General features: G+C 40.0%; 1 protein-coding gene and 1 long non-coding RNA gene across 8 annotated transcripts in view; one reads left to right on the forward strand and one right to left on the reverse strand.

Annotated features, from left to right (window-relative positions):
• The window catches only part of ZGRF1 (zinc finger GRF-type containing 1), a 58,246-nt gene extending 49,734 nt beyond the window's left edge, over positions 1 to 8,512 (forward strand). For 5 of the 7 annotated variants that reach the window (XM_043870875.1, XM_043870872.1, XM_043870873.1 and 2 more), the window contains 8 exons: positions 1,265 to 1,342; positions 1,541 to 1,688; positions 3,282 to 3,409; positions 5,118 to 5,241; positions 6,577 to 6,753; positions 6,889 to 7,023; positions 7,729 to 7,990; positions 8,163 to 8,483. In XM_043870875.1, coding sequence (XP_043726810.1) covers positions 1,265 to 1,342; positions 1,541 to 1,688; positions 3,282 to 3,409; positions 5,118 to 5,241; positions 6,577 to 6,753; positions 6,889 to 7,023; positions 7,729 to 7,990; positions 8,163 to 8,323 — 1,213 coding nt within the window. In that variant the 3' untranslated portion in view covers positions 8,324 to 8,483. Of the gene's footprint in view, positions 1 to 1,264; positions 1,343 to 1,540; positions 1,689 to 3,281; positions 3,410 to 5,117; positions 5,242 to 6,576; positions 6,754 to 6,888; positions 7,024 to 7,728; positions 7,991 to 8,162 lie in introns of all 7 variants that reach the window. The other 2 variants (XM_043870878.1, XM_043870871.1) reach the window with 1 other exon arrangement.
• LOC122673262 overlaps positions 1 to 24,713 on the reverse strand; it is a 34,742-nt gene that overhangs the window by 4,079 nt on the left and 5,950 nt on the right. The window contains exon 2 of the long non-coding RNA XR_006334648.1: positions 7,626 to 7,813. This is a non-coding gene — a long non-coding RNA (uncharacterized LOC122673262). The remainder of the gene's footprint in view (positions 1 to 7,625; positions 7,814 to 24,713) is intronic.

Genomic DNA, 24,713 nt, shown 5'->3' on the forward strand with positions numbered 1-24,713 from the left:
TGGACTGCAGTTAGGATCTGTATCTATCCCAACTGCATGTAAGCTGGACCCAGACATTTCTTCACACTGAACTGACATTTAGCTATATACTTGGATAATGCATTTCAATTGCAATGGATGGAATAGGATGAAGAATTTCTTGAGAAGAAATAAAATATTTTTTGCCCCATGATATGATGAGGATACTACACTGTTCTCATAGAACTAATACACTTATATTGAAAAACATATATAAACTAGTTTTTCAGACTGAAAAATAGCTATTATCCAAGATAAAAACTTAAAAAATGCAAAACCTGAAGTCTATTCATGTATTGATTGACATTAAACAAATTGCTTCAGGATTATCTAGGAAAACGATGTTTGGAGAGCCATAGTTTCTTTAGTTTTCCAGTTCTTTATCCCCCATTTGAGGTGACTGATGTTTCAGAAGTCTAGGTGTTCAGTGGGTCCCTCCTCTGTTCCTCACGTAAAGCAGAAGCTGTAAGATACGTAAGAAGGAAGGGAGGTGAGGGCTGCTGCTGCACAGAGCCCTCACTAGGGGTCACGGATGTGGAAGAACAGTCACCCATATCTTTTGGAGGCAGGCAGACTTGCCCAGGTTTGATTCATGATTGCCTCACTTATTAGCCATGTGGCCTGACTTAGCAAAATACCTGACTTAGAGCTCTGAGTTTCAGTTCCTCATCTCTAAGATGAGATGTCGTGCAGAGCTGTAAGGAGTGTTAAACAAGGCAAGGTATATAAAGAGGCTAACAACTCTTCCCACTAAATCCTGATGCTAAATATATGGTAGCTGTTGCTTTCCATGATGTCTTTAGGGCAGTTTTGTCTTTTTTGTTTATTTTTGTGGGTTTTTTTTTTTTTTTTTGGCCATACCATGTGGCTTGTAGGATCTTGTAATAATTCCTCAACCAGGCATTGAGCTGGGCCACAGCAGTGAGAGCACAAAGTCTTCATCAGTAGATTGTCAGGGAGTTCCTAGGGCAATTTTATTTGTGGTAAATTCTAACATCAGTATTTTGTGAATATTTCATGAGCCCTCAACATAAGTTAATACATCTTTTTAAAATTCTCTGAAACACGTTTTATAAAAAGTTTTTCCGCTACATTGCCTTTGACTTTAGGCATTTCACATTAAACTACATAACTATAAAATATATTAGTATACAAAGTTATGTTAATAACATGTATATTATATGAAAGTTTGTTTTAGATTCTCTTTTCTAAATAATAAATCTGTTTCACCCTGTCTTCTTTAAAGGCTTCTTAGTCTTGGATTTGAAAAGTTTGTCAGAGTTGGGAGTGTCAGAAAGATTGCCAAGCCAGTTTTACCTTACAGGTAAGAATGCCAAATTCCAAAAGTCACAGAATGTGCACAGAAGTATAGTTTTACATAACTCTTACCTTAAATGTGGTTCTGAAGAAGACTAGAGAAAGCCTTTTTCTTGGTGTTAATTTAGGGACTCTGTGTTTTGCTTTTTTGGGATACTAGTAAAATAGAATAAAAGGGTATTCTTTTATGTAATTGTTTTTTAAGTTTGTATGCTGGCTCAGAAAATGAAAATGAACAATTAAAAGAACTGCATGCACTCATGAAGGAAGACCTGACTCCTATGGAAAGAGTCTATGTGAGGAAAAGCATTGAGCAGCATAAACTGGGGACCAATAAAACCCTGCTGAAACAGGTGAGAGGAAACAGCGCCAGCTGTTTATTTCTTTAATTTATATATACAATTTATATTACTTTTATTCCTATTGAGAGGAATATTATTCCTATTTATTTCCCTTACTTAAATTAAAAAAACCCAACTATGATAGCTTAGATTCAACTAAAGTGTGCCTGTCTATGTAATCCATGTTTTATTTTATTGACGCTGGGCAAAATATCCAAGTAAATTTTATCTTTGATGCTTTCCTAGAAAACCAAACCCTTCAGGGTCTGTCTAAAATCTGTCCAAAAACCTGGGAGGCTCAGACCATGGATCCCAGGTATTGGGAGCCCACATTGGACACATAGGGTCTCTGACTGTAGCAAGTAGCATCATCGCCTTTGTCAAGTTCTGACTCAACATAGGGTGTCAGCTTTGAGGAAAGAAGTCTTTAGTAGCTTTCTCCTATAAAACAAAGCATGGGGGAAGAAAAGGGAATGGAAGAAAAGAGGGTTGTTGACTTGTTGGACAGCATGGACATGGGTCACTTTCTGCAAGAGGTTTGGGACAACCATGGTGCTTGGGACCCTGTTTCAGTGAGCTACTGCTGAAATACCATTGCTTAACAAACAAAATCTCAACAACTTAAGACAACAAACTTAATAATTCAATGATTCTACAGGTCAGTTGGTGTAGGTAAGACCTCTCATTCTGAGAACAGTTGTCTGTGACATGATGGCCCTCTCCTGACAGATGGCAGAAGTGCAGGAGGGCAGGCTAGATCATATAGATACATGTGAAGCTTTTGTTCATAGCATGTCTGCTAACATTCCATTTGCTATAACAGGTCGTACGACCAAGCCCAGTGTCAGTGGGGCTGGGAAATACACTTCACCTACTTCTCTGGTGGGAAGTGCTGCAAAGCCATACAGCAAAGGGTGTGGATGAGTAATAACTACTCTCGTGGTGAAGGAGAGAAAATTGGAAATAATAATCAGTCTACAACAAGTTTTAGTTCTAGGAGTCCCCAGAATGCGTCAGACTAGCTTTTTATTATCCTAAGTATGGACTTAACTTCCCTCCTTTTTCCCCGACCAAGTCCAGAAGGGCTTAGTTTGACTACAGTCAGCTAGTGCAGATTAGTCATTTATGTGAACTACTTGGGCTTCTCAGCTGGCTCAGACGGTAAAGAACCTGCCTGCAATGCAGGAGACCAGGGTTCGATCCCCGACTTGGGAAGATCCCCTACAGAAGAGAATGGCAACCCAATCCAATATTCTTGCCTGGGGAATTCCATGGACAGAAGAGCCTGGCGGGCTACAGTCCATGGGGTCGCAAAGAGTCGGACACGACTGAGTGACTAACACACACACACTTATTTTACATCCTTTTCCAACATACTGATATTTTACTATAATCTATTGTTCATTGGTATCATTTGTTCACTAATAAAATTCTTTTAAGAGGAATTCCTTATGTGGGGATAATGAAAATGTAGATGTCAAGTGGCCTATTCTGATTGGTGGTGATTAAATTAAGACTAGCTCATTTATGGTTTTAGCCTACAAGTTCTTTGGTAAGTATATTCTTTGTTTAACAGTTGTTAACAACATTCTTATTACACTAAAGGTTCCAGTAGTTGGAGTTACTTGTGCGGCCTGCCCGTTTCCATGCATGAATGATCTGAAATTCCCTGTGGTTGTCCTGGATGAGTGTAGTCAAATGACAGAACCGGCTTCTCTCCTTCCCATTGCAAGGTAACCTAAAAAGTTCTTTTCCAAAGACACTCGGATGTTGCAATTATTTCAAACATTCCCTCAGTTCAAACTCTTACCAAACTTTTGTGAAAATTCCTAGCAATGCAAGTACTTAACTGATTCTTTAAAAGAATGTGAAAGGAAATTTGAGGGGGGGAGGTGTTAGTATATAAAAATTTGGTTAGATCACAGTTTAGACACCTGAATCATATAATTCACAAAAGCCTTGAAAGTTCTAGTGCTAGGATTCTGCTGGATCATTGCAGATCTCTTAACCCGATTAAAGGTGCCTCTTTAGTCACAGTTTTAAGAACCTAACTCTACTGAAGAAAGTTCTTTAGTTCTTACCTTGATATAATTCCAGTGTTTAGGTTCAAAAATAGTTTTTAGATTATGAAAGTAGATAAAATATATAAAGAAAAATAAGTTGAAAATGAACATTTATCTACTAAAATTTAAAAAACTATGAAATCTTCTAAGCTGTCTCAGCCCACTGAAACACTGTGCCTTTTTTTTTTTTTTTTTTTTTAAACACTGTGCTTTTAAAGCATCTCTTACTGAGGAATCCTAAAGGCAGAGGAGGGTGTGCTAAACTAGACCAGACTAATAGGCTCCAGTCCTAGGCCTTGTTCTGTCCCCCTTTGCTGTTTTGCTTTTTCCTTCTTTATAGTAAATATTTAATCTTCTGATTTCCAATGTACACGTGTTGAAAATACACAAGAAAGATTTTACTTCACCAGTACTTTTACATTAATATATTTTGATGCAATATGTATATGGCAATAAATTGCCACACATCATAACCAAAAGTATGGGGTTTCTTCCCTTTAAAAAAAATGGGGATGTAACATTAACGAACACTTTTAAAATAAAGCACACAATGACTTTGGTGAATTTACAGATCTTTTTTCCCAGCTGTAAAGGATGAGGGGGGAGGGCATCAACTGTCACGCTCTGCCTGAGGCTTGGGAGGTTCCTGCATCAGAGGGCTTTCAAGGTTTAAACTGGGACAGTCCTGGGCACCAGCACCAGTTGGTCACCCTAATTAGGAGCCAGGGACGGAGAAAGTAAGGCCCTGCATAGAGGGCAGAGGAGCAGTATTTATGGAGCATCTACTGTATACTAAACATATTACACGCATTAAGTCCTTACAACAGCCATGCAAGGTATTATTATATCAAGGTTACTGATAAAAATACTGACACTGTGGAGATTAAATAAGTTGCTGTGTCCATAGAATATAATAGAGCTAAAACTTGGATATAGGTTTTTCTAAAAAACTTGGATTTTCCCCCACTATATACTACTCCTATTTAAAAAGACATTTAACCCCTGAGAACCTAATATACTTCATCTCTAAAACAAAAGTTTAAGCTAAATGACAGCTAAGAAAGTTTTTAAGTCTAAGTTTATAGATTCTCAAAATCATTATTCTCAAAGTGTGTTCTGTGAAATACTGATTCCTTGCCAAGGCAGGGGACACTGAATAGGTTTTATGTGGGCAAAGTTAAGTTATGTGGAGGACTCTTGACTCCATGACTTTGTAAAGCCTTTGAGTACACCCAGTGGCACTACTAAGCCTTGTTTGTTCTCTGCACACTTCATGGTATTCAGACTCTTTGAAATACGTTTTAGAAAAAGGTGCAATAAATGATGTTAATGCATATTTTTCTCATTGCTTAGATTAATCTTTAGAATTTTGTTTTAGGTTTGAGTGTGAAAAGCTGATACTTGTTGGAGATCCTAAACAGCTTCCTCCTACTATTCAGGGTTCTGATGCAGCTCATGAAAATGGACTGGAACAAACTCTTTTTGACCGACTCTGCTTAATGGTACTACTTCTGAATTCATACAGTTATCATTTATTGATTATACACTGTGTAGGTTGATAGAAAATAAAATATAGGGCAAGACCAGGTCCTTGCCCTAAAATTATTTTAATTGGAGTCATTTAGAAAGTACTCATCTTAAAGATAAGGAGAACACTAATAATCTAACAATAAAATGAATCTTTCCCCTGTGAATTTTAGTAGTGGGTAGTAAGTATACTGATTTTGCTATAAAATAAAAACAGTCTATAATGTTTCTCTTATCCATGTCCAGTGTTGTAGAGCTCAAGTGCAACTGCTGGGTCTGATGCTATTTCTATATTCAACTTTTGAGAAACTGTCAAACTGTTTTCTATAGCAGCTGTACACTGCATTCCCAGCAGCAATGTGCAAGAGTTCTAATTTCTCCACATCTTTACCATAATGTTATTTTTCATCTTTAAAAAATTAGTAGTTATCTTGATGGGTGTGAAACGGTATGGGTGTGGGTGTGATTGTGTTTTCCCTAATGTGTAATGATGCTGCGCGTCTTTTCATGCACTTATCTTTGGAAAAATGCCTGTTCAAGCCCTTTGCCTATTTTTGAATTGGGTTGTTTTTGTTGTTCAGTTGTAGGGGTTCTTTATATATTTTGGATTTTAATTCCTTATCAGATATATGATTTGTAAATATTTTCTTCCATTTGATAGGTTGTCCGTTCATAAATTTATACCCTAAAAGAGTTTTGGGGATTGATTTTTTTCCTCACATGTTTTTCCCCTATAGAAGACCCTTTGTCCATGTGATCACTAATCCTGCATTTTATTACATATTATTATCAGAGTACCGTGTAACTTTTCAAAATGTTCAAACAGTATTATGGAACATTTTGCAAATAAAGACCAGGAGAGCCCTAAAATAGATGGGAAGTAGTTTATGACGTGTTCACAAAATCGAAAACTTGTTTGAAGATTCAGAGTGAAAAATAGCTTGTACCCAAGGAGGAAAGTTAATGGGTTATCACCAACAATTTCTGATTTTTTTTTAAAGATTTCTTTTCAATTTAGTGTTAGGCCAACTCCACATAGGTTCTGAAGGCATAATGTTAGATACCAAACTTACTAGTCTAAGATTTGTTTGTTTTATAATTTTAATATAAAAAGTTTACTATGGAAATATTTTTATTAAATTTTTTTAAAGTTCTTTTTATTTATAGTCCATTTTATCACGGTTGTAATTTATTTACTAAGAGCACAATATGACAGTAGTTTTAAACTTTAAAATATTATTGTGGATTTTTTTCCCCTAAGGAAAAAAAAATGTTTTAATTCCTTATTTTTCTGTACTTAAATTTCTTAGGGTCACAAGCCAATTCTGTTGAGAACTCAGTACCGTTGTCACCCCACAATCAGCGCTATTGCTAATGATCTGTTTTATGAAGGACATCTCGTGAATGGCATTTCCGCAACAGAGAGGAGCCCTTTACTGGAATGGCTCCCAACTCTGTGCTTCTATGACGTAAAAGGACTGGAACAGGTAAATGACATTAATGTTGATAAGAGTCAACACAGTTTAGTTTCCTGTTTTAATTGTATTGTTGTCTGTATGGTTTTCTTGGACTTTGTGTAGCACTTCTGGGAAATATAATCTCGGTTCTGTTTCTTATTCCAGATTGAAAGAGGTAACAGCTTTCATAATGTGGCAGAAGCTGCTTTTACACTCAAGCTGATTCAATCACTGGTTGCTAGTGGGATCGCGGGCGCCATGATTGGGGTGATAACATTATACAAGTCCCAGATGCACAAGGTCCGTGCTGCATGTGGTGATACTTACCATTATTAAACATTATAATTTCATATTATCGTATTTGGTATTACATTCATCGTGCTTTAGGTTGTATTGGTTTGGTGCTAGAAAAACTTTTAGGACTTTAAGGTATTAAAAAGCAGCATTTAGATTTTTGTCTACTGTGGCTTTTTTCTATATAATTAGATGTAAACCTAACAAGGTTTAATTAAATTCCGTTTACAGCTGTTGGAGCGAAAATGCAAATAAACAAATTAGAGGGAAGGAAATATGGTGTATGCTTTGTGTTTTGGGACAGATGGGTTTGAATCTGTTTTCCAAAATGTTCTTTCACTATTGTTACATTTTATCAGTAAATCAAAGATAGATCCCAGATATTAATCTACTCACAAGCCAGTTACTTCTAACTAGTTTTAATTTATATGAATTTACTTTTAGTATTTTTCATGTTTCATTATTAGTTTATCAACTCTAAATATCCAGATGAGTTCCCAGCAATAGATAAATCATCACTTTGATTTTGTTTTGCAACTTATCATCTAGCTATTTATCATTTCAGAAACTAAGTCTCTGTGAGTAATAACAAAATGAAAATTACCCACTATTAGTTAAATGATAATGGCTGCCAAGGGTAGGCGGAGAGGTGAGGGCTCTTCATGAAGACGTTGCCTGCCCTGCATGATTCCTGTCATCTTTCCTCTGCAGCTCTGTCATCTGCTCAGTGCCGTGGACTTCGATCATCCTGACATGAAAGCTGTGCAGGTGTCCACAGTAGATGCTTTTCAGGGAGCTGAAAAGGAGATCATTATTCTGTCCTGTGTGAGGACCAGACAAGTAGGATTTATCGATTCAGAAAAAAGAATGAATGTTGCATTGACCAGAGGAAGGAGGCATTTGTTGATTGTAGGAAATTTAGCCTGTCTAAGGAAAAATCGACTATGGGGGCATGTGATCCAACACTGTGAAGGTAAAACAAAAATGTATTTAATTCACGCATTTTGAATTAAAACTGACTTTTGTGGTGCTTGGGGTGTTTTAGGTAGGAACTACGCTGAATTTGCCACCATGGGTGATGAATGAAATGATGAAATGGTCACCACTGTAAAATATAGTTGTCTCATGTTTTGTATCTTTTTAAGGGAGGGAAGGTGGATTGCAACATGCAAGCCAGTATGAACCACAACTGGACCATCTCCTTAAAGATTATCTTGAAAAACAAGCAGAAGAAAAACAGAAGAAAAAGGCTAAAAAAGATAAATTGACAGATAAAAAATCTTATTCACAAAAAGACATGGTATAGTTTGTAAAGTTCAAATTCACTTTACACTATACATTTGTATATTTTTATTACTCCCTAACCCTTGTAATTGGGGGGAAAAAAGATTTAAATATAAGTAAAATCTGCTCTTCATAAAAAGTATAATTACTTAAGATAGGCAAATGTTGAAGGAACTATAAAATCTCACCAATAAAATTCTTTCTAAAAATTATGGCTCTGTTTCTAAAGAAATGAATTTTTCAAGGAGCAGGAAAAAGCTTTTATGGGGATGTTACTTCAAAAATAAGTGATTATCTCAAAAACTCATCTTTTAAAATGCATCTACACAGTTATACCAACATACTCCTTTCTGAACTACAGTGCTACCAGAATCTTCAAAAAAAGAAATATAATGCCCTATCATTCTGTAGGTAAAAACATATTCACCATAAAACTTCTTTTAAAAAAATATTTATTTGGTTGTGCTGGGTCTTAGTTGCGACATGTGGGATCTAGTTCCCTGACCAGGGATCGAGCCTGGGCCACATGCCCAGATTGGGAATGCAGAGTTTTAGCCACTGGACCATGAGGGACATTCCTTCACAATGAAATTTTTAAGAAGTACAAAAGAAAGAAAAAAAAATTATCTAAGAGTTCGTTCCTAGAGATAGCAGTGCTCAAAACTGGCCATGACTCTGGAATAGCAGGTGCTCAATAACGATCTGTTGGATGAATAAAGAATGAATGAAAGACTCCCTTTGGCTCATTTCCTTCGGGTCTTTTTCCTATGCATTTATTTTCACAGTAGTTACTGGTATATATTATAATGGATTTTAACTATTATAAAAAGAATACATTCCCCGTACAGAAAATTTGAAAAATTCAGAAGAGTACACAATGAAAAATAAAAAGCACCTAGAGATTCACTACCCAGAGAGAATAATGGCTAATGTATTGCTTCAGTCTTTTTTCTATCTATTATACTTCTAATACATTCTATATGTATGTATGTAAATAAGTTAAACCATTTGTATGATTTTTAGCCATTATTAACAAGGGAACATTTACTTATCCTTCATGGAAAGATAGCAAGGGCTTGATTATAATTAATATCAATGAAATATTTGTCTTTACCAATTACAAACTCATGGCTCAAGTCACTCAATATTTATTTTAAAGAGGCAGGACTTCCGTGGTGGTCCAATGGTTGAGAATCCGCCTTCCAGTACAGGGGACATGGGTTCAATCCCTGGTCATGGAAGTAAGATGCCACATTCCTCAGGGCAACTAAGCCCGCACTGTGCACCTAGAGAGCCTGCAAGCTCTAGAGCCTGTGAGCTGCAGTAGGAATACATTGCCACAATAGGAATAATATGCCACAATATAGATCCAGCACAGTAAAACAAAGATGCAGAGAATTGCTTACTTGAACTACTTCCCTATGAAAAATGACCTCTATGAACCTCTTCTTTTGTTTGGGAGAAAATGAATCTAACAAACAAGAGTTGTAATTCTGCAAGCCTTGTCCACAACGTGTTAATGTTTACAGCAGCAGGTGCTCTTTAAAGGTAAATGAAAGCGGTAACTTGAGTTCCAGGTGATAGACAACTGGATAGGAGACACCCCAGAAATCACCCATTGCCTGCTGCAGACCCCTGTGAGCTCCCCATGTCTTCAGTAGGTTAACCAGGACAGAGACCCAGGCCGGGAGATAGTGTGTGAGATGCCACCTGCAGGCTAGTCAGCGGAGTGAGCTCTGCATCACCATCCGGGAAAACAGGAGTGGAGAGACGCCTTTAGCGATCTGTCATTACCCTAAACAGGCCTCACTGAGCCAGAAGTTACCATCCTGCCCTGTAATTGTGTGTCTTACAACCGGAAGAAGAGGAGAAGAATGGACCAGTTTGCTCCCAGGCTCTATTGAGAATTCAAACTTGAGCACCACATGATGTCAATTATATGAACAAGAAGGGAGCCACATTTTCATGATGTGAAACGATGGCAGAACAGAAGGACTTTGAGCTCTTCTCTCGTGAGCACACCAAAATCACAACTGACTGCTGAACAACCGTCAATAAAAAGACTGGGACCTAGCAAAAAAAAAAAAACTATAGATCCAAAGACATAATGAAGAAACTCAACAAGATTTTATTTGATAGAATCAAGTCTCAAACACTCCAGGTGGGCAACCCACAAACTGGAGAACAATTACATTACACAGGTTCTTCCACAGGAGTGAGGGTTCTGAGTCCCACATCAGGCCTGGGGGTCTGGCATCAAGAGGAGGAGTCTCTAGAGCATTTGCTTTTGAAGGCTAGCAGGGCTTTGAGTGCAGGAGCTCCACTCTTGGAGGACACGCACAAAGTCTCATGTGCACCAGGACCCTAGGCAAAAGGAGTGACTTAATAGGAGTCTGGGCCAGATCTACCCACTGGGCTGAGAGGGTCTCCTGGGGTGGTGTAGGGCAGCTGTGGTGCATTGGAGCTCACCAGTGATGGAGGTCCTGGGGAGCATCCACTGGTGTGTGTCCTGGAGGCTGCCATTTGGGGACCAAGACCTGGCCCCACCCAATAGCCTGTAGGCTCCAGTGCTGGGACATCTTAGGCCAAACAACAAACAGGGTAGGAATACAGCCACATCCATCAGCAGTCAAGCTGCCTAACGATTTCCTGAGCCCATAGCCACCTCAAGACACAGCCCCTGACATGGCCTTGTACACCAGAGGGCCAAGACCCAGCTCAACTCACCAGTGGACAGGCACCAGCCCCTCCCATCAGGAAGCCTGCACAAGCCTCCAGACCAGCCTCACCCACCAGTGGGCAGAAACCAGAAGTAAGAAAACTAAGATCCTGCAGCCTGTGGAGCCGAATCTGCAGATGCAGATCAGAACCTACCCTGGGACCATCTGGTGCCTGGCCCTTGATAGGACACATATGACATCCCCCACAGATGGCCACTTATCCAAGGTTGAGAAACATAATTAACCTTCCACATAGAAAAAATACAGATATAAACAAACGAAATGAGACGGCAAAGGAGTATTTTCCAAATGAAGGAACAAGACAAAACCCCAAAACAGCTAAGTGACATGGAGATGAGCAGTTACCCGAGAGAGTTTAGAGTAATAATCGTGAAGATGAGCCAAGAACTGGGAAAAAGAGTGGATACACAGAGCAAGAAGCTACACGAAGTGTTTAACAAAGAGGCAGAAAATATAAAGAACAACCAGAGTTGAAGAATACAAAAACTGAAATGAGAATCACACTAGAAGTAAACAACAGCAGAATATATGAGGCAGAAGAACAGATAAGTGAGCTGGAAGACAGAATAGTGGAAATCACTGCCCTGGAACAGAGTAAAAAGAATTTGCGACAGTTTAAGAGACCTCTGGGACAATGTCCTGCACCCTGAAAACTGTAAGATGCTGATGAAAAAATCAAAGATGATACAAACAGCTGGAAAGATATACTGTGTTCTTGGATTAGAAGAATTAATATTGTCAAAATGACCATACTACCCAAAGCAATCTACAAATTCAATGCAACTCCTATCAAATTACCAATGGCATTTTTCTTAGAACATTTTAAAAAAATTTGTATGGAAACACAAAAGACCCTAAATAGTCAAAGCAATCTTAAGAAAGAAAAACAGCTAGGGGAATCAGGCTCCCTGACTACAGACTATACTACAAAACTACAGGAATCAAAACAATGTAGTACTGGCACAAAAACACATATATTGATCAATGGAACAGGATAAAAATCCCAGAGATGAAATCCATGCTCCTATGGTCAATTAATCTATGACAAAGGCAACAATACAGAATGGAGAAAAGAGAGGGTCCTCAGTGAGTGGTGCTGGGAAAACTCAACAGCTACATGTAAAAGAATGAAATTAGAACATTTTCTAACATCACATACTCAAATTAAAGACCTAAATGTAAAACTGGATACTATAAAACTCTTAGAGGAAAACATAGGCAGAACACTCTCTGACATAAATCGTGGCAATGGCTTTTTGGATCCACCACCTAGAACAATGGAAATTAAAACAAACAAATGAGACGAAATAAACTTAAGAGCTTTTTTGCACAGCAAAGTAAAACATGAACAAAATAAAAAGACAACTTACAGAATGGGAAAAAAATACTTGCAGACAATACTACTGACAAGGGATAAATCTCTGAAATATACAAATAACTCATATAGCTCAATACCAAAAATACAAACAACCTAATCAAAAAATGAGCAGAAGATCTAAATAGATTATTTCTCCAAAAAAGACATACAGATGGCCAACAGACACTTGAAAAAATGCTCAACATCACTTATTATTAGAAAAATGCAAATCTAAACCACAATGAGCTATCACTTTACACCAGTCAGGATGGCTATCATCAGAAAGTCTACAAATAATAAATGCTGGAGAGCATGTGGAGAAAAAGGACATCCTCCATGGTTGGTGGGAATGTATATTGGTACAGCCACTAGGGAGAACACTATGGAGGTCCCTGAAAAAAACTAAACTCTAAAAACAGAGTTACCACATGTTCCTGCACCCCCACTCCTGGTCATATATCCAGAGAAAGCCATGGTTCGAAGGACACGTGCACCCCAGGATTCACTGCAGTACTATTTACAATAGCCAAGACATGGAAGCAACCTAAATACCTGTTGACAGATGAATGGATGAAGAAGATGTGGTATATTTATATAATGGATACGATTCAGCCATAAAAAATAATAAGAATGTTCTCTATATTTTTATTTATAAAAGAAGTCTGTTTGTGCATCACAGAATGAAACAATGCAATTTCTAGACTGTAATCCCCTCATCAATTGCCTTTGCTTTATACAGGCAATTGGGTATGTGTGCTAGGTTTTTTCCAAGATTCTTTTACAAACACCACATTGATCCCTAGGGAGGAGAACAAGTAGTTTCCCCACTTTATAAATGATAAAGCCAACAGAGAAATTGAAGTGATCCATCTAATTGACCATGAGTAGTACAAGTCAGGGCTAGAACCCAGACTAATCCAACTGAGGCTTTTTTACTACACTGCACTGCCTGAGTGGTAAGTCATTCACTTTATCAAACTGTGAAAGACACTGAAACCAAAGATTCTACAATCCTCTTTGATTAAACCAGACTGATTTGCTGTTAATTTAACTTGATTAATTTATATGCAACACTTTACTAATAATTTGTTTGTACAATCTATACCTTCCTGGTAAATAAACTTTGCTAGAAAAATGGGATTGTTGATTTTTCTTTGAAGTGCTTGAAGGTCTACATTTGCTACTAGAAGATCTGTTTGGATATAATGGAAAAAAAACTGATTTATCAACAAAAAGGTAGTGATGTGGCTGAGCTGGTGATTTTTTTTTTTTTCCATTTTTTTTTTTTAATTTTTTATTTTTTTTTGAGCTGGTGATTTTTATTATCGAAAGTTTGTGAAAAACTAATAACTATGATTCATATTCTGCTCCATTCTGCAGCGAACCACTATCCTTAAAAACATATGTTTCAATATTTGAGTTACTTGTGGAAAATCAGAAGTTAAAATCTGAGATTATGAAGCCCAGCTTAAAACTTCAAGATAAAACATAACTATTGGTATAGTTCTTTAATATTTGAACAAAAAGAATGCTTGATTTGGAGATGCCAAAGCAAACCCACATGCTTCATGCTCTTCTTGACTACAGTTTAATTTAAAGACAGCTGTGAAATAGCTTTATACTAATTTGATTTTTTTATATTAAATAAGAATGAAATGGAAATTGGTGATTTACTCGACAGATATTGGACCCTGAAAATTAAATAATTGTTCTAAAAGCATTAGCTCAACACTGATTTGAAATGCCTGCTTTGTAATTAGTCTTGAGTGAAATGTATGTTCAGTTCAAGTTGTGTTTTTTGGTTTATATTAGTATGATTTGATTATAAAGTAAAGGAAAAATACAATCCAAATATCGCTGCAAGCCTTTGAATACCTTTCATCCTAAAACACCAGTTAGGCTGATTTTTTAAAAACTCTTCTATTAGTCTCTTAATTATTGATATTCTTTACTATTTGACTTTCTAGCTGGGCAAATCTGGTCGTGATAATATAGTAAATGAAGGTCTGCATGTGTGTGTGTAAGTGTATGTGTGTGTGTATAGAAAAATTAGGAAGCAGTCAACTTGCAGGTTAAAGAATTAGTAGAGAAGACTTCCTAAGTGAGTTTTTTTTTTTTTAACATAGTGAAAACTTTTATATTTGGAATTAGCCAGCTGGACTCAGTTTAGATGATCCCAATTTTGTTGGCAACATCCAAAGCATCAGTGTCAGGAGCCAGTCGAACATACGCCTTCTTCTCTCCATCAGGCCTGATCAGAGTATTGACCTTAGCCACGTCAATGTCATAGGGCTTCTTCACAGCCTGTTTAATTTGGTGCTTGTTGGCCTTGACATCCACAATGAATACCAGTGTGCTGTTGTCTTCTATTTTCTTCATGGCTGACTGGGTGGTGAGGGGGAATTTGAAGCTGGGTAGTGGTCACGTTTGTTTCTCCTCGGGGCGCTCTTCCGAGGATATTTGGGCTGCCTCCTGAGCTGCAGTGTTTTGGGCCACCAGAAGGTGGGTGACGTCCGGATCCTCTTTTTCTTGTGGCTGTGGACACCTTTCAACACTGCTTTCTTGGCCTTCAAAGCCTTTGCTTTGGCTTCAGATTTAGGAGGGGCAGGGGCTTCCTTCTTCGCCTTCGGCGCCATCTTCATGAAAAACCCTAAGTGAGTTTTAAGGTACCAATTGCTTCTTATTAAAACAAAACCTTCAAGTACATTGATTTTATTGGCTGAATGAAGGTGACTTTGTAGATTCTTAGAACAGAACAGATTCTTTGGTTCCACTGAAGTCAGTGCATTCACTAAGCATCCACTCTGTGGCTGGTCTGTGTTAAATGGAGATCAGTCTGGTTCATTCTGGAACAGTCATGTGCAACTTGTTTTATTTGTCAGCCCAGGCGTGACGAATAGGTGAATCTGTTACATATCACTCTATCCTTATATGGGGCAAGTTTCAGCTCTAATAGAGAAACTGGGTGGAATCCTGGAAGTAAGAAAATTGGGCTTTTGGGGGGCTTAATTTTGGAATATATTCTTCTAAATAAACCAAGAACCAACAAGGCCATGATGTATTGGGAGCTCAGATACACCTGAGCTCAGGTTCACCTCAGGTTCAGGATAAGAAATCCTCAGGTTTCTTATCTCTAGAGTCAGTATCATGCTTTTACACTTTGGGTTTTGAGGTCAAGGCCAGACACTGAGGACCAAGTAAGGCAGTGAGAAGTAAAAAGAGGGATGGCTACACATGGTGAGGAAGACCCATACATGGCTGACAAATTCTGAGGCATGAAAAATTCTAGGTCTTTCAACACAGTTGTGTGCATGTGTAAAACCAAATGACATCTACTGGTCTTTGACTTCTTTTAGCTATCCTGGGCCTTATCCAGTGTTTTGAATGGATAGTGATAATCTGGACCCACATGGTGACATCACATGAGTCAGGGTGTCAGGCAAAGTGTAATTACTGAGTCTAGATATTGTATATGACTTGCTTTTATGTGCTGGCATACTCTGTAAGCAAGCTGACTGAAATATAAAGAATCAAGGACAAAACAGATGACATATTGCAAAGAAACTACACATATAACGTTAGTGCCGATGGCTCCTCAGAATGCTATTTTGCATTTATAATTTGGGATCAGCACCATCACAGGAGATGCTAAGTGTTTAGACAATAAAATCAAGACTATCCAGTGATCTGCTTTTCTTTTCTTTGATTGCCTTCTTATTAAGCATTTGTTTCCTATATTGTAAAACAAACCAAATAGGACATGTTTCTCTTGCCATCTTCTACCGGGTCATTTATGTGCCTAAGCATATAGAACTTGAAGCAGACCTTTATATGTTAAGTATGACTACCTCATTTTGTGTTGTTTTTATTCATTATAGCACATCTATTGCCTTTTCCTTGTTTTTTTAGTTTTATTTATATATTTTTAATATATAATAACACATGCATGGGGTCAATATTCAAGAGGAACTGAAGGAAGAGAGTGAAGAGTCTTCCTCCATCCTGTGTCCCCAGCTACCTAGCTCTCATCTCCAGAGTCAACTGATACCATATTTCTTTCAAGAAACAGTTAATTAACATGCAAGTCCATACATATAAATGGTCTCCCCTTTGACATGGTAGCCTACCATGCAGCAGTCCATGAGGTCACCAAGAGTCAGACACGACTGGGCAGAGAAACGACAACTACCACGCACACCTTCCTGCACCTGGCCTTCTCCACTAAACAGACATCTTACAGTTTATTCCACGTTGTCTATACTTCTTAAAAATTGCCTGAGATTTGTCATCACCTAAATTACTTCAACATGTCACTGACCACAACCTCACCCTCACTTCACCTCCACATACTTTCCAGCTCCACCAACATCTCCCATCTCCTGACTCCTTACTATTCTACCAGCCTCCTTTTATCTTCTCCTGTCTGTCAAGACACCATTGTGTTTAATCATTCTCAACAGACCTGATGCCTTGCCTCTTTGCTGCAGGTTCTTCCAGGGATTAGTCCAAACATCCTCTTCCATTTTCTTACTCCTGGGCTGCTGGGTGCTGGAGAGAAAATTATACTAACGTGCAGATGTTGCCACAATACATTCACGATAACTGATCTCACAGGTCCCATAGGCCCAGAAGTTACATGTCCCTAATAAGAGCTTCAGCTCATTGTTTTCAGCCACTCTTCCCACCAAAATGATTTTTTTAACATGCAAAAATCCTATGAATTCAATCAATCCCTCCCCCACATGAGGTAACCACTAATCCACTCTGTAACCATAGATCAGTTCTGCCTGCCTTAAAACTTCATGTAAATTGAACCAGTGTCTACTCTTTTGAGTCTTTTTACTCCGCATATTTTCAGGTATATCCATGTTATTAGACGGATCAGCAGTTCATTCCTTTTAATTGGAGCATATTCTGTTGTATGAATTTTGTTGTTGTTGTTTTAAATCTGTTTGCCAGTTCTTCACTTCTGAGATATTTCATCTTCTCTATTTTCTCTGTTCTGTTAGTCAGATGATGGACTCCTGGAACGTATCTTATCCTGGAAGTATCTTATCCTTATTGTTGTTTATATCTTTGACTTTTTTTCTATACTCTAGGAGATTCCTTTGAATTTATCTTTTATGTTTTTAAATTAAAAAGCCTTTATTGGTGCTGCAGTCCATGGGGTCACAAAGAGTCAGACACAACAGAGCGACTGAACAACAGGCTGAGTGGAGGTCTGCTTCCTCTGCAAGAGGTAGCTCCTGTTTCCTCAGCTTTCGTGAGGTGTCAGACACAAGTATAAGCCTTTAGGAAAGCACTCCAGAAAACGTTGCCTCCTTTGGCTACTTGCTGCAACCTAAAAATATAGGGGAAAACTAAATGAAGAAAAAACTGCAAAAGAAATCGCTCCTTTAGAAGACAGTTTTGGACTTCCCTGGTAGTCCAGTGGTTAAGAATCTGCCTGCTGATGCAGGGTACACAGCTGTGATTCCGGGTCCGGGAAGGTGCTCCATTCCACGTGCCATGGGGCAACTAAGCCTGTGCACACAACCACTGAATCCAAGCTCTGGAGCCTTTGAGCCATAACTACTGAAGCCCGTGCGCCCAAAGCCTGTGCTCCGCAACAAGAGAAGTCCCTGCAGTGAGAAGCCGTGCGCTGCGACAAGAATAAACCCCGCTTGCTGCAACTGGAGAAAGCCCGAGGGCAGCAAAGACCCGATGCAGCCAATAAATAAAACACACACTCATTCCCTTTGGAATGAGTTTTGCCAAGAGCACTGTTATTGATCTGCATGGCCTTGGCACAGCCATGAAGTACATACCATTTGATCCATATTAATTAATAAAGAGGAGGAAATGAAAAAAGTGAGAGTCTGCATGCCTTGTTGACCCCGATCTTGACTTTTCCTATCATTAAATTCACTCTGTGTTCTATAGCTATAGGTTTATTTCTTCTTAAATACTGAATTAGAAATGTCCAGCTGCCAGCAAATTGTGATTGAAGTCACATCAAGGTATTCTTTCCTGGCCAAGTGCGTGGAACCAAGGGTCAGTGAGTGTATGTGCCTCGGTTCTTTGTCTCGTCACAAGAAGGATTTGGAGCGATGGACATTAAGGTCCCCTTGGCGTGTCACAGCTCTTGGGCCTTGGACAAACCGTGTCATAGCTCTTAGACAAATCAGTGTTACAGCTCTATTTATTTAGAAGGTAGCAGGAGAATCCATCCTGGAAGAAGAGAAGAGAGTGGAGGAGCGCACCAGTGCACGGTGGTGGTAGGGGGGTGGGGGGGAGAGAGAGAGAGCCCTTTGGCTCCTCTTTTTATGTGTTTTTCTTCCCCCTGGGCCTGCCCTATGCAAATTGGGCTTGGCCAGGAGTGCTGTTCTACCTGAAGTCCTCACTCCGGTCCTCGGACCTTCTTTGACCTTCCTCTGTTCTATTTTCGCGGGCTTTTCCCTTCCTTGTCTTTTAGCCATCGCCATTTTGGACTCCTTTTCCCTATTCTAACTACCTAACACAAGGAATGTATTACTGGCTTCTGATTAGACTGTCTGCATATGTTTTCATTATTATTTTAAAATTCTGTGTGGCATGTTTTTATTTCATCCCAATTTGGGAGGAAAAGAAAAACACTTGGGATGAGAGGAAAGGAAAAGGCTGTTATTTTAATACGATGCTACTTCATAATTTGCTTATTTCAAACAAAGGGATTGTTTTCAAGCATCAGCACAGGAAAAGTGAGCTCTGTTGATGCCAATTTCACGAGACTGAGGATGAAAGTAAGATTCAGAACAAAATCCAAAACACCATGTGATTCCTTGGGAGTGGCCAGCAACTCAAGGAACAAGGCACTTAGCCCCAAAACAGTGTCCTTGAGCCTCCATGACTCGCTCTCTGAGAAATGGTGTTGGTCTCAAATCCAGTACAACTCAAATCATTGGTGGTATAAGAGCAGTGCTCACTAGGTTCATGGAAATAATAAAGCTGTACTTCCCTCTAATTTTTAGTGACACAGACTCTCTACAGCTGGGAAATTTTTTAAAAGGGAAAAGCTATATTCGAGTTAAGGCAGTAACAAGAGTTCAAGTGTGGGTTAATATTGACATAAAGGTTTAGTTTCTATTTCTAGCGTGTTTCCTTTTTTTTTTTCAGAATTTCTTAGTAAACATTTACCATGAAAATATCTCTTCATTTTTCTGCACAATATTGCATTGTGAGATTATTCTTTCTTTTCCTTTAAGAGAAAATGAGCTCTCAAATCCTCAAAAATAAAAACTCTGGAGAAAAAGAGAATTTGCTGAGAAGAAAGCCAAGAATTATCCTCTTGCAAATCCTTTCCTTTCTCTTATTCCGAGTCCTGCTATCTCATGCACTGCCAATAATACGACATATTCTCAGTGTGGTGATTGCTGCTTTAAAAATGTAGAGTTAAATAGAAGCCCACAGTAGCCTCCCTTGGGCTAAAGATGGTTTCTGTCAACAGAGAAAGCCCAAGACCTAAAAGCATAGGTAAGCAAAATTCAGAATTAAACATTTTCTGGATTCTGATTATTTTTAAAATAGAAGCTTTAGATGCTATATATTCAAGCACAGAATAACAGAGGAGGCAAGTTTTTAATCACCTCTGAGGATTGGTCAAGAAACACATTTAAGGAAGATTAAATACAAGTAATTTCCTGTTAGCAGATATTAATAAATAAGAGAATTATTACTCTGAGACATTGGTAAAAAATCTTTCTTTAGAAATTCCTCAAGTCCCTGGGATCTCATCTCTCTAGGAAAATTAGATGTGATTTACCCAGAATAGAGAAAATAATAGCAATTGAGAAGCGTTTCTTTCTCTGTGAAACCCCAGGAACTGTGAGTTAACAAAAATTAAATTTTGAGAGAGCAGTATGGAAACACATACATTACCATATGTAAAATAGATAGCCAGTGGGAATTTACTGCGGGACACAGGGAGCTCAACCCAAGTGCATCCTGATGGCCTAGAGGCCAGGATGGGATGGAGATAGGAGGAGGTTTAAGGAGGGGACACAAGTATACCTATGGCTGATTCATGTGATGTAGGGCAGAAATCAGCACAATATTGTAAAACAATTATCTTCCCAAAGAAAATTTTTTTTAATTAGCACTGAATGTTTCTCTTCCATACATTTCCATCATAGTTCAAGAACAAATTTTAAATGTTTGTGGGGGAAAAAAAAAAGTTACAATATGGTGTTTGTGCTCAGTCCTGTCCTACTCTTTGCGACCTGATGGACTGTAGTCTGCCAGGCTCCTCTGTTCATGGAATTTTCCAGGCAAAAATACTGGAGGGTTTGCCATTTCCTGCTCCAGGGGATCTTCCTGACCTAGGGATCAAACTTGAATTTCTTGCATCTGTTGCACTGGTAGGCAGATTCTTTACCAGGGAAGCCTTTTCCAGGATTCTTTACCTGGGCAGCCCTACACTATCCCATGTTAATCCAAAGGTCCAACTCCTAGGGCCTTAATTATAACTGTGAGCAAGTTCTGTGATATAACTCACCCTACTTCAGACATCTCTGATCTGAAATTTACTCCCAATTCTTAATACTACACTTGATCTTAGCCAAAAGGCTGAGAAGCAATCCAATCCTTAATAATAAGAATAGAAAAGACAGAGACACTTTGCAGAAGGCCAGTGGTGGTGGTGTTTTTTAATAACAATTTCTGATTATAAATGTTCCAAAATTTATCTGAAAAACACAAAAAGAGAAAATTTAAATTACCAATAACAAAAAGATAGCCACTATGAATACTTTTTTGCCCAGGATCTATGAGTTTGTATTTCCCTACAATCATTCAGAGATATATATCATATACAGATTGGGGTCACACTAAACATTTTCTCGAAATTAAAAAAAATTAAACATCCAGGCTTCCCTGGGGGCTCAGTGGTAAAGAATCTGCCTGCCAATGCAGAAGACATGGGTTTGATCCCTGGTCCAGGAAGATCCCACATGCTGCAGAGTAACTAAGTCTGTAAGCCACAACTACTGAGCCTGTGCTCCAGAGCCCTGGAGCCACAACTACTGAAGCCCTGCAACCTAGAGCCCATGCTCACAACAAGAAAAGCCACCGCCAGGAGAAGTCCTGGCACCACAACGAGAGAGTCGCGCCAGCTCGTAGCAGCAAGAGAAAAGCACAGCCAAAAAAGAAAATAAATAAAACTTAAAAATCAAACATCAATCAAAAATGTGATCTTAAAGTCTGCATGACAGTTTGGTATTGTGGCAGTATTGTATTTATTATGAGTCAATCTCTACTCTTGGCAGATGTGGACAGCCCAAAAGATTCACAGGTACACTTGGGAAAATACAATTTGCCTGACACAGTTAAGGACAAGCAAGCTGAAGCAGGAAAGCGATGAAGCAGAGGGGAAATAGGAATTGGGGTGTCTGGATCCAGGGGATGGGGCCTAAGGCGACTGCACTTGGAGCCTCCCGCACTCCTTCCCCAACATTTTACACACCCGACATCTAGCTAAAGCGGGCACTGAACACCAATTCGGAAGAGAATAAAAAATACCAGGGGAGCGACTAGCAGTCTGGAGAATGACTCTGGAAATGGCTCTAGGTGGGAGGAGAAGTACTGATCCGTATAGATACAGTATATTCCCAGCAAGCGCATAAGAGGTCCTTTTACTAGTCTGGAGTCCAGGGCTTTCCCCCAAAGTACTGAGTCTTGGCCTCACTTCTAGCTGCTAAATAGCTAAATCCGCACAACGGAAGCCTTGGGACCCAGGCCCGCTTCTCTCACACTTGGCAGCCCTCAGAACTACCGCGGGAGGTGTCTTACGTGTCTGTTTATTTCGACTCGGAGAAGCACACCATCGACGGCTTTGAGCCTGAAGGTCAGAAGTGGCCAAGCCTATGCGCTCCTAACCGGAGCCACAGGTGAAGGCCCCAGAGCGCATCCCAAGAGGGATGCGAAACGTCGCCCAGCCCCACGCGGTGTGGGCTCCTCCGCGGACCCCGCCAGGGGGCACCAGGACCTAATCCTGCAGCCAGACCTGCAGGCGTTCAGGTGCCACCCCCAGGCCGCCGTGGGGTGTAGGGGGCGCCGCCTCCAAACCCAGACGCTTTCCGGCTGCCTCGGCCAGCGCCCGAGCCCGAGATCCTGTTTTGTGTTTTGTTTTAAAAGCCTTCCCCGCCCCGGTACTGCTTGAAGGCGTAAATGAGAGAGGGTGGGAGGGGTGAGAGGGGGAAATAGAGAAAAGAGGCGCGGGAGGACTGAATGCCTTCTTTAAATTACTGCTGACACCTCGGTTCCAGGCCCCTAAAATCTCAATCAACAATCCATTAGAACTCAACAGGAGTAAAACGAAATCCTCGTTTAAGTGTATTTATCCGATCTCCTTTCTCTCTTTCAAATGCTAAATCCATTTCAGCATATGCCCCCTTCTTTCTCTAGCCTTTCTCTCAAGACTGGCAGCCTATACCACTCTTGTAAATATGAAAGATGCTAATCATATGACATATCACGTCTCCGTCGGAGCCGGAATAAAGCCTTCAGATTTGGGATCATTGCCTCCAGACAACAGCTTCATCAGCCGGAAAGTTGGTTTTTTTCTCCTTTCCTTCAACTCTCAATCCCTTCTTTGTCTGGAGTAAAATGCAGCCGACTCGAGCCACCCAGGCCATATGGTTCACTCTGTATTTTCTTAGTTGAATTCTGAATTGTTTCTGTGACTCGCGAAAGTTTTTTTGGAAGTGCGTATAAAGACATAGAAGAGCTACTTGTGCAGGGCTACCCGGCGCCGCGGCCGCCCCCTCCCGGCCTGGAGCCCCGGCGGTGGGCCGCGCGGAAAGTGGCGCCGGCCGCCGCACGATCGCCGGCTAAGCCCCGCGGACCGCAGCTGCCGGTGCGTTTGCCACGCGGACTCCGCGAGGGAGTGAAACGTGGGGGCAAAGAAGAGATGAAATAATCAGGTGCTAGGGTAGACCCCAAATAGTTTGTGTCCTAAAGTATCCTTTTGGATCCGTGAAAATAAAACGTAGCCTTGCTCTCCTCCGACATTACATTGCAGTCTTATTGTCCACCTAACACAGTTTTCTGACATGTGTTAACTTTTTCATTTTTTTGTCTCCCGATTTGAATGTAAGCTCTGTGGGGGTAGGAACGGTGGCTATTTTGTGCAGGCGTTGTCCCCAGGGCTTGCTGCAGTGCTTGGCACACACTGGTTGCCCGTGTTTGTATAAAGGAGGGATGACTGAATGAATGCGTTAAGGTAGAAAGATGGTTATTTCCCAAAGGAACAAATTAAAGAACTTTCTCTGCTTAAGATTCGAATTTATTCATCCCAACCTGACCCTTTTAACTTATATCATCAACAAACAATAGTTTCCAGAAGAGAATTCAGTGTTTGGGGAGGTTACATTTTTCCTTAGTGGGGGAAGGAGTTGGGAAAATCAGCTTTCAGATCTTTTTTCCATTGCTTTGAATGAGTTTTGTGTTTTTCAGGTTGGGGACTGTCCCTGCGAGAGAGCAGGCTGCCAAATTTCCTTTCTCTCTGTCTAACTCCTTACACAAACCCCAAAGAGTTCTTTCAGCAAATCATTAAATTCTACAGAGGTGGTCAAGCTCGCTCTGCTTTTCATGAAACGGAGAAAGAAAAGGGTCCTTGAAGTTTAGAAGATGCCCAAGGAAAACTCCTTGAATGACATCAAAAGAATGAGTTTCCATAGCTGTTGAAGCACGAGGGCCATGTATCCGCACAAAGAGGGACCGGGGCACCGGGACGGGCTCGCAGCTCTGTCCCAGGACAATTGGGTCACTGAAATAGGGAATTAATTACCATTGGAGAGTGGGCAGCCCATTCACCACTGGCTGAGTTTTATTAAACGCCAATATAAATAACAAAACAACTCTTGTGGCTGCACTATTCCTACACGCCAAAGGAAGGATTATGCCGGGGATTAACATCTTAAAGTCTATGAGACTTTCTGACTCAAGGCTCGGAGCTGGTAATCGTGTTTGTCTCCTGGTTCAGCGATTAGTGCTCTCTTTCTTGCACTTTCCCCTGGATAGCCAATGTCCCTTTTTGCAGGCACAGAGGGGGTGAGGGGGCTTCTCTCCCTAGTGGCCCCCAGCCCCCCATTCAAGCGCCGGCTGTTCTTTTCCCCTTACCTGGGGAAAACAATCAGAGAGCTGGCGGAGACTGGCCAAATCTCCTACAGTGACTTCTTTCCTTCGTGGGAAAGAAGAGGAGTGCTCGGGCAGCGGGTCGCCTACCGAGTGCAGAGAAGCCTGCTGGGTGCTGCCTCTCCGGAGCTGCTGGGAAGACAGCAGAGAGGGCGCAAAAGGAA

The sequence above is a fragment of the Cervus elaphus genome, chromosome 17 (genome assembly GCF_910594005.1).
Source record: "Cervus elaphus chromosome 17, mCerEla1.1, whole genome shotgun sequence".
Taxonomy (NCBI): domain Eukaryota; kingdom Metazoa; phylum Chordata; class Mammalia; order Artiodactyla; family Cervidae; genus Cervus; species Cervus elaphus.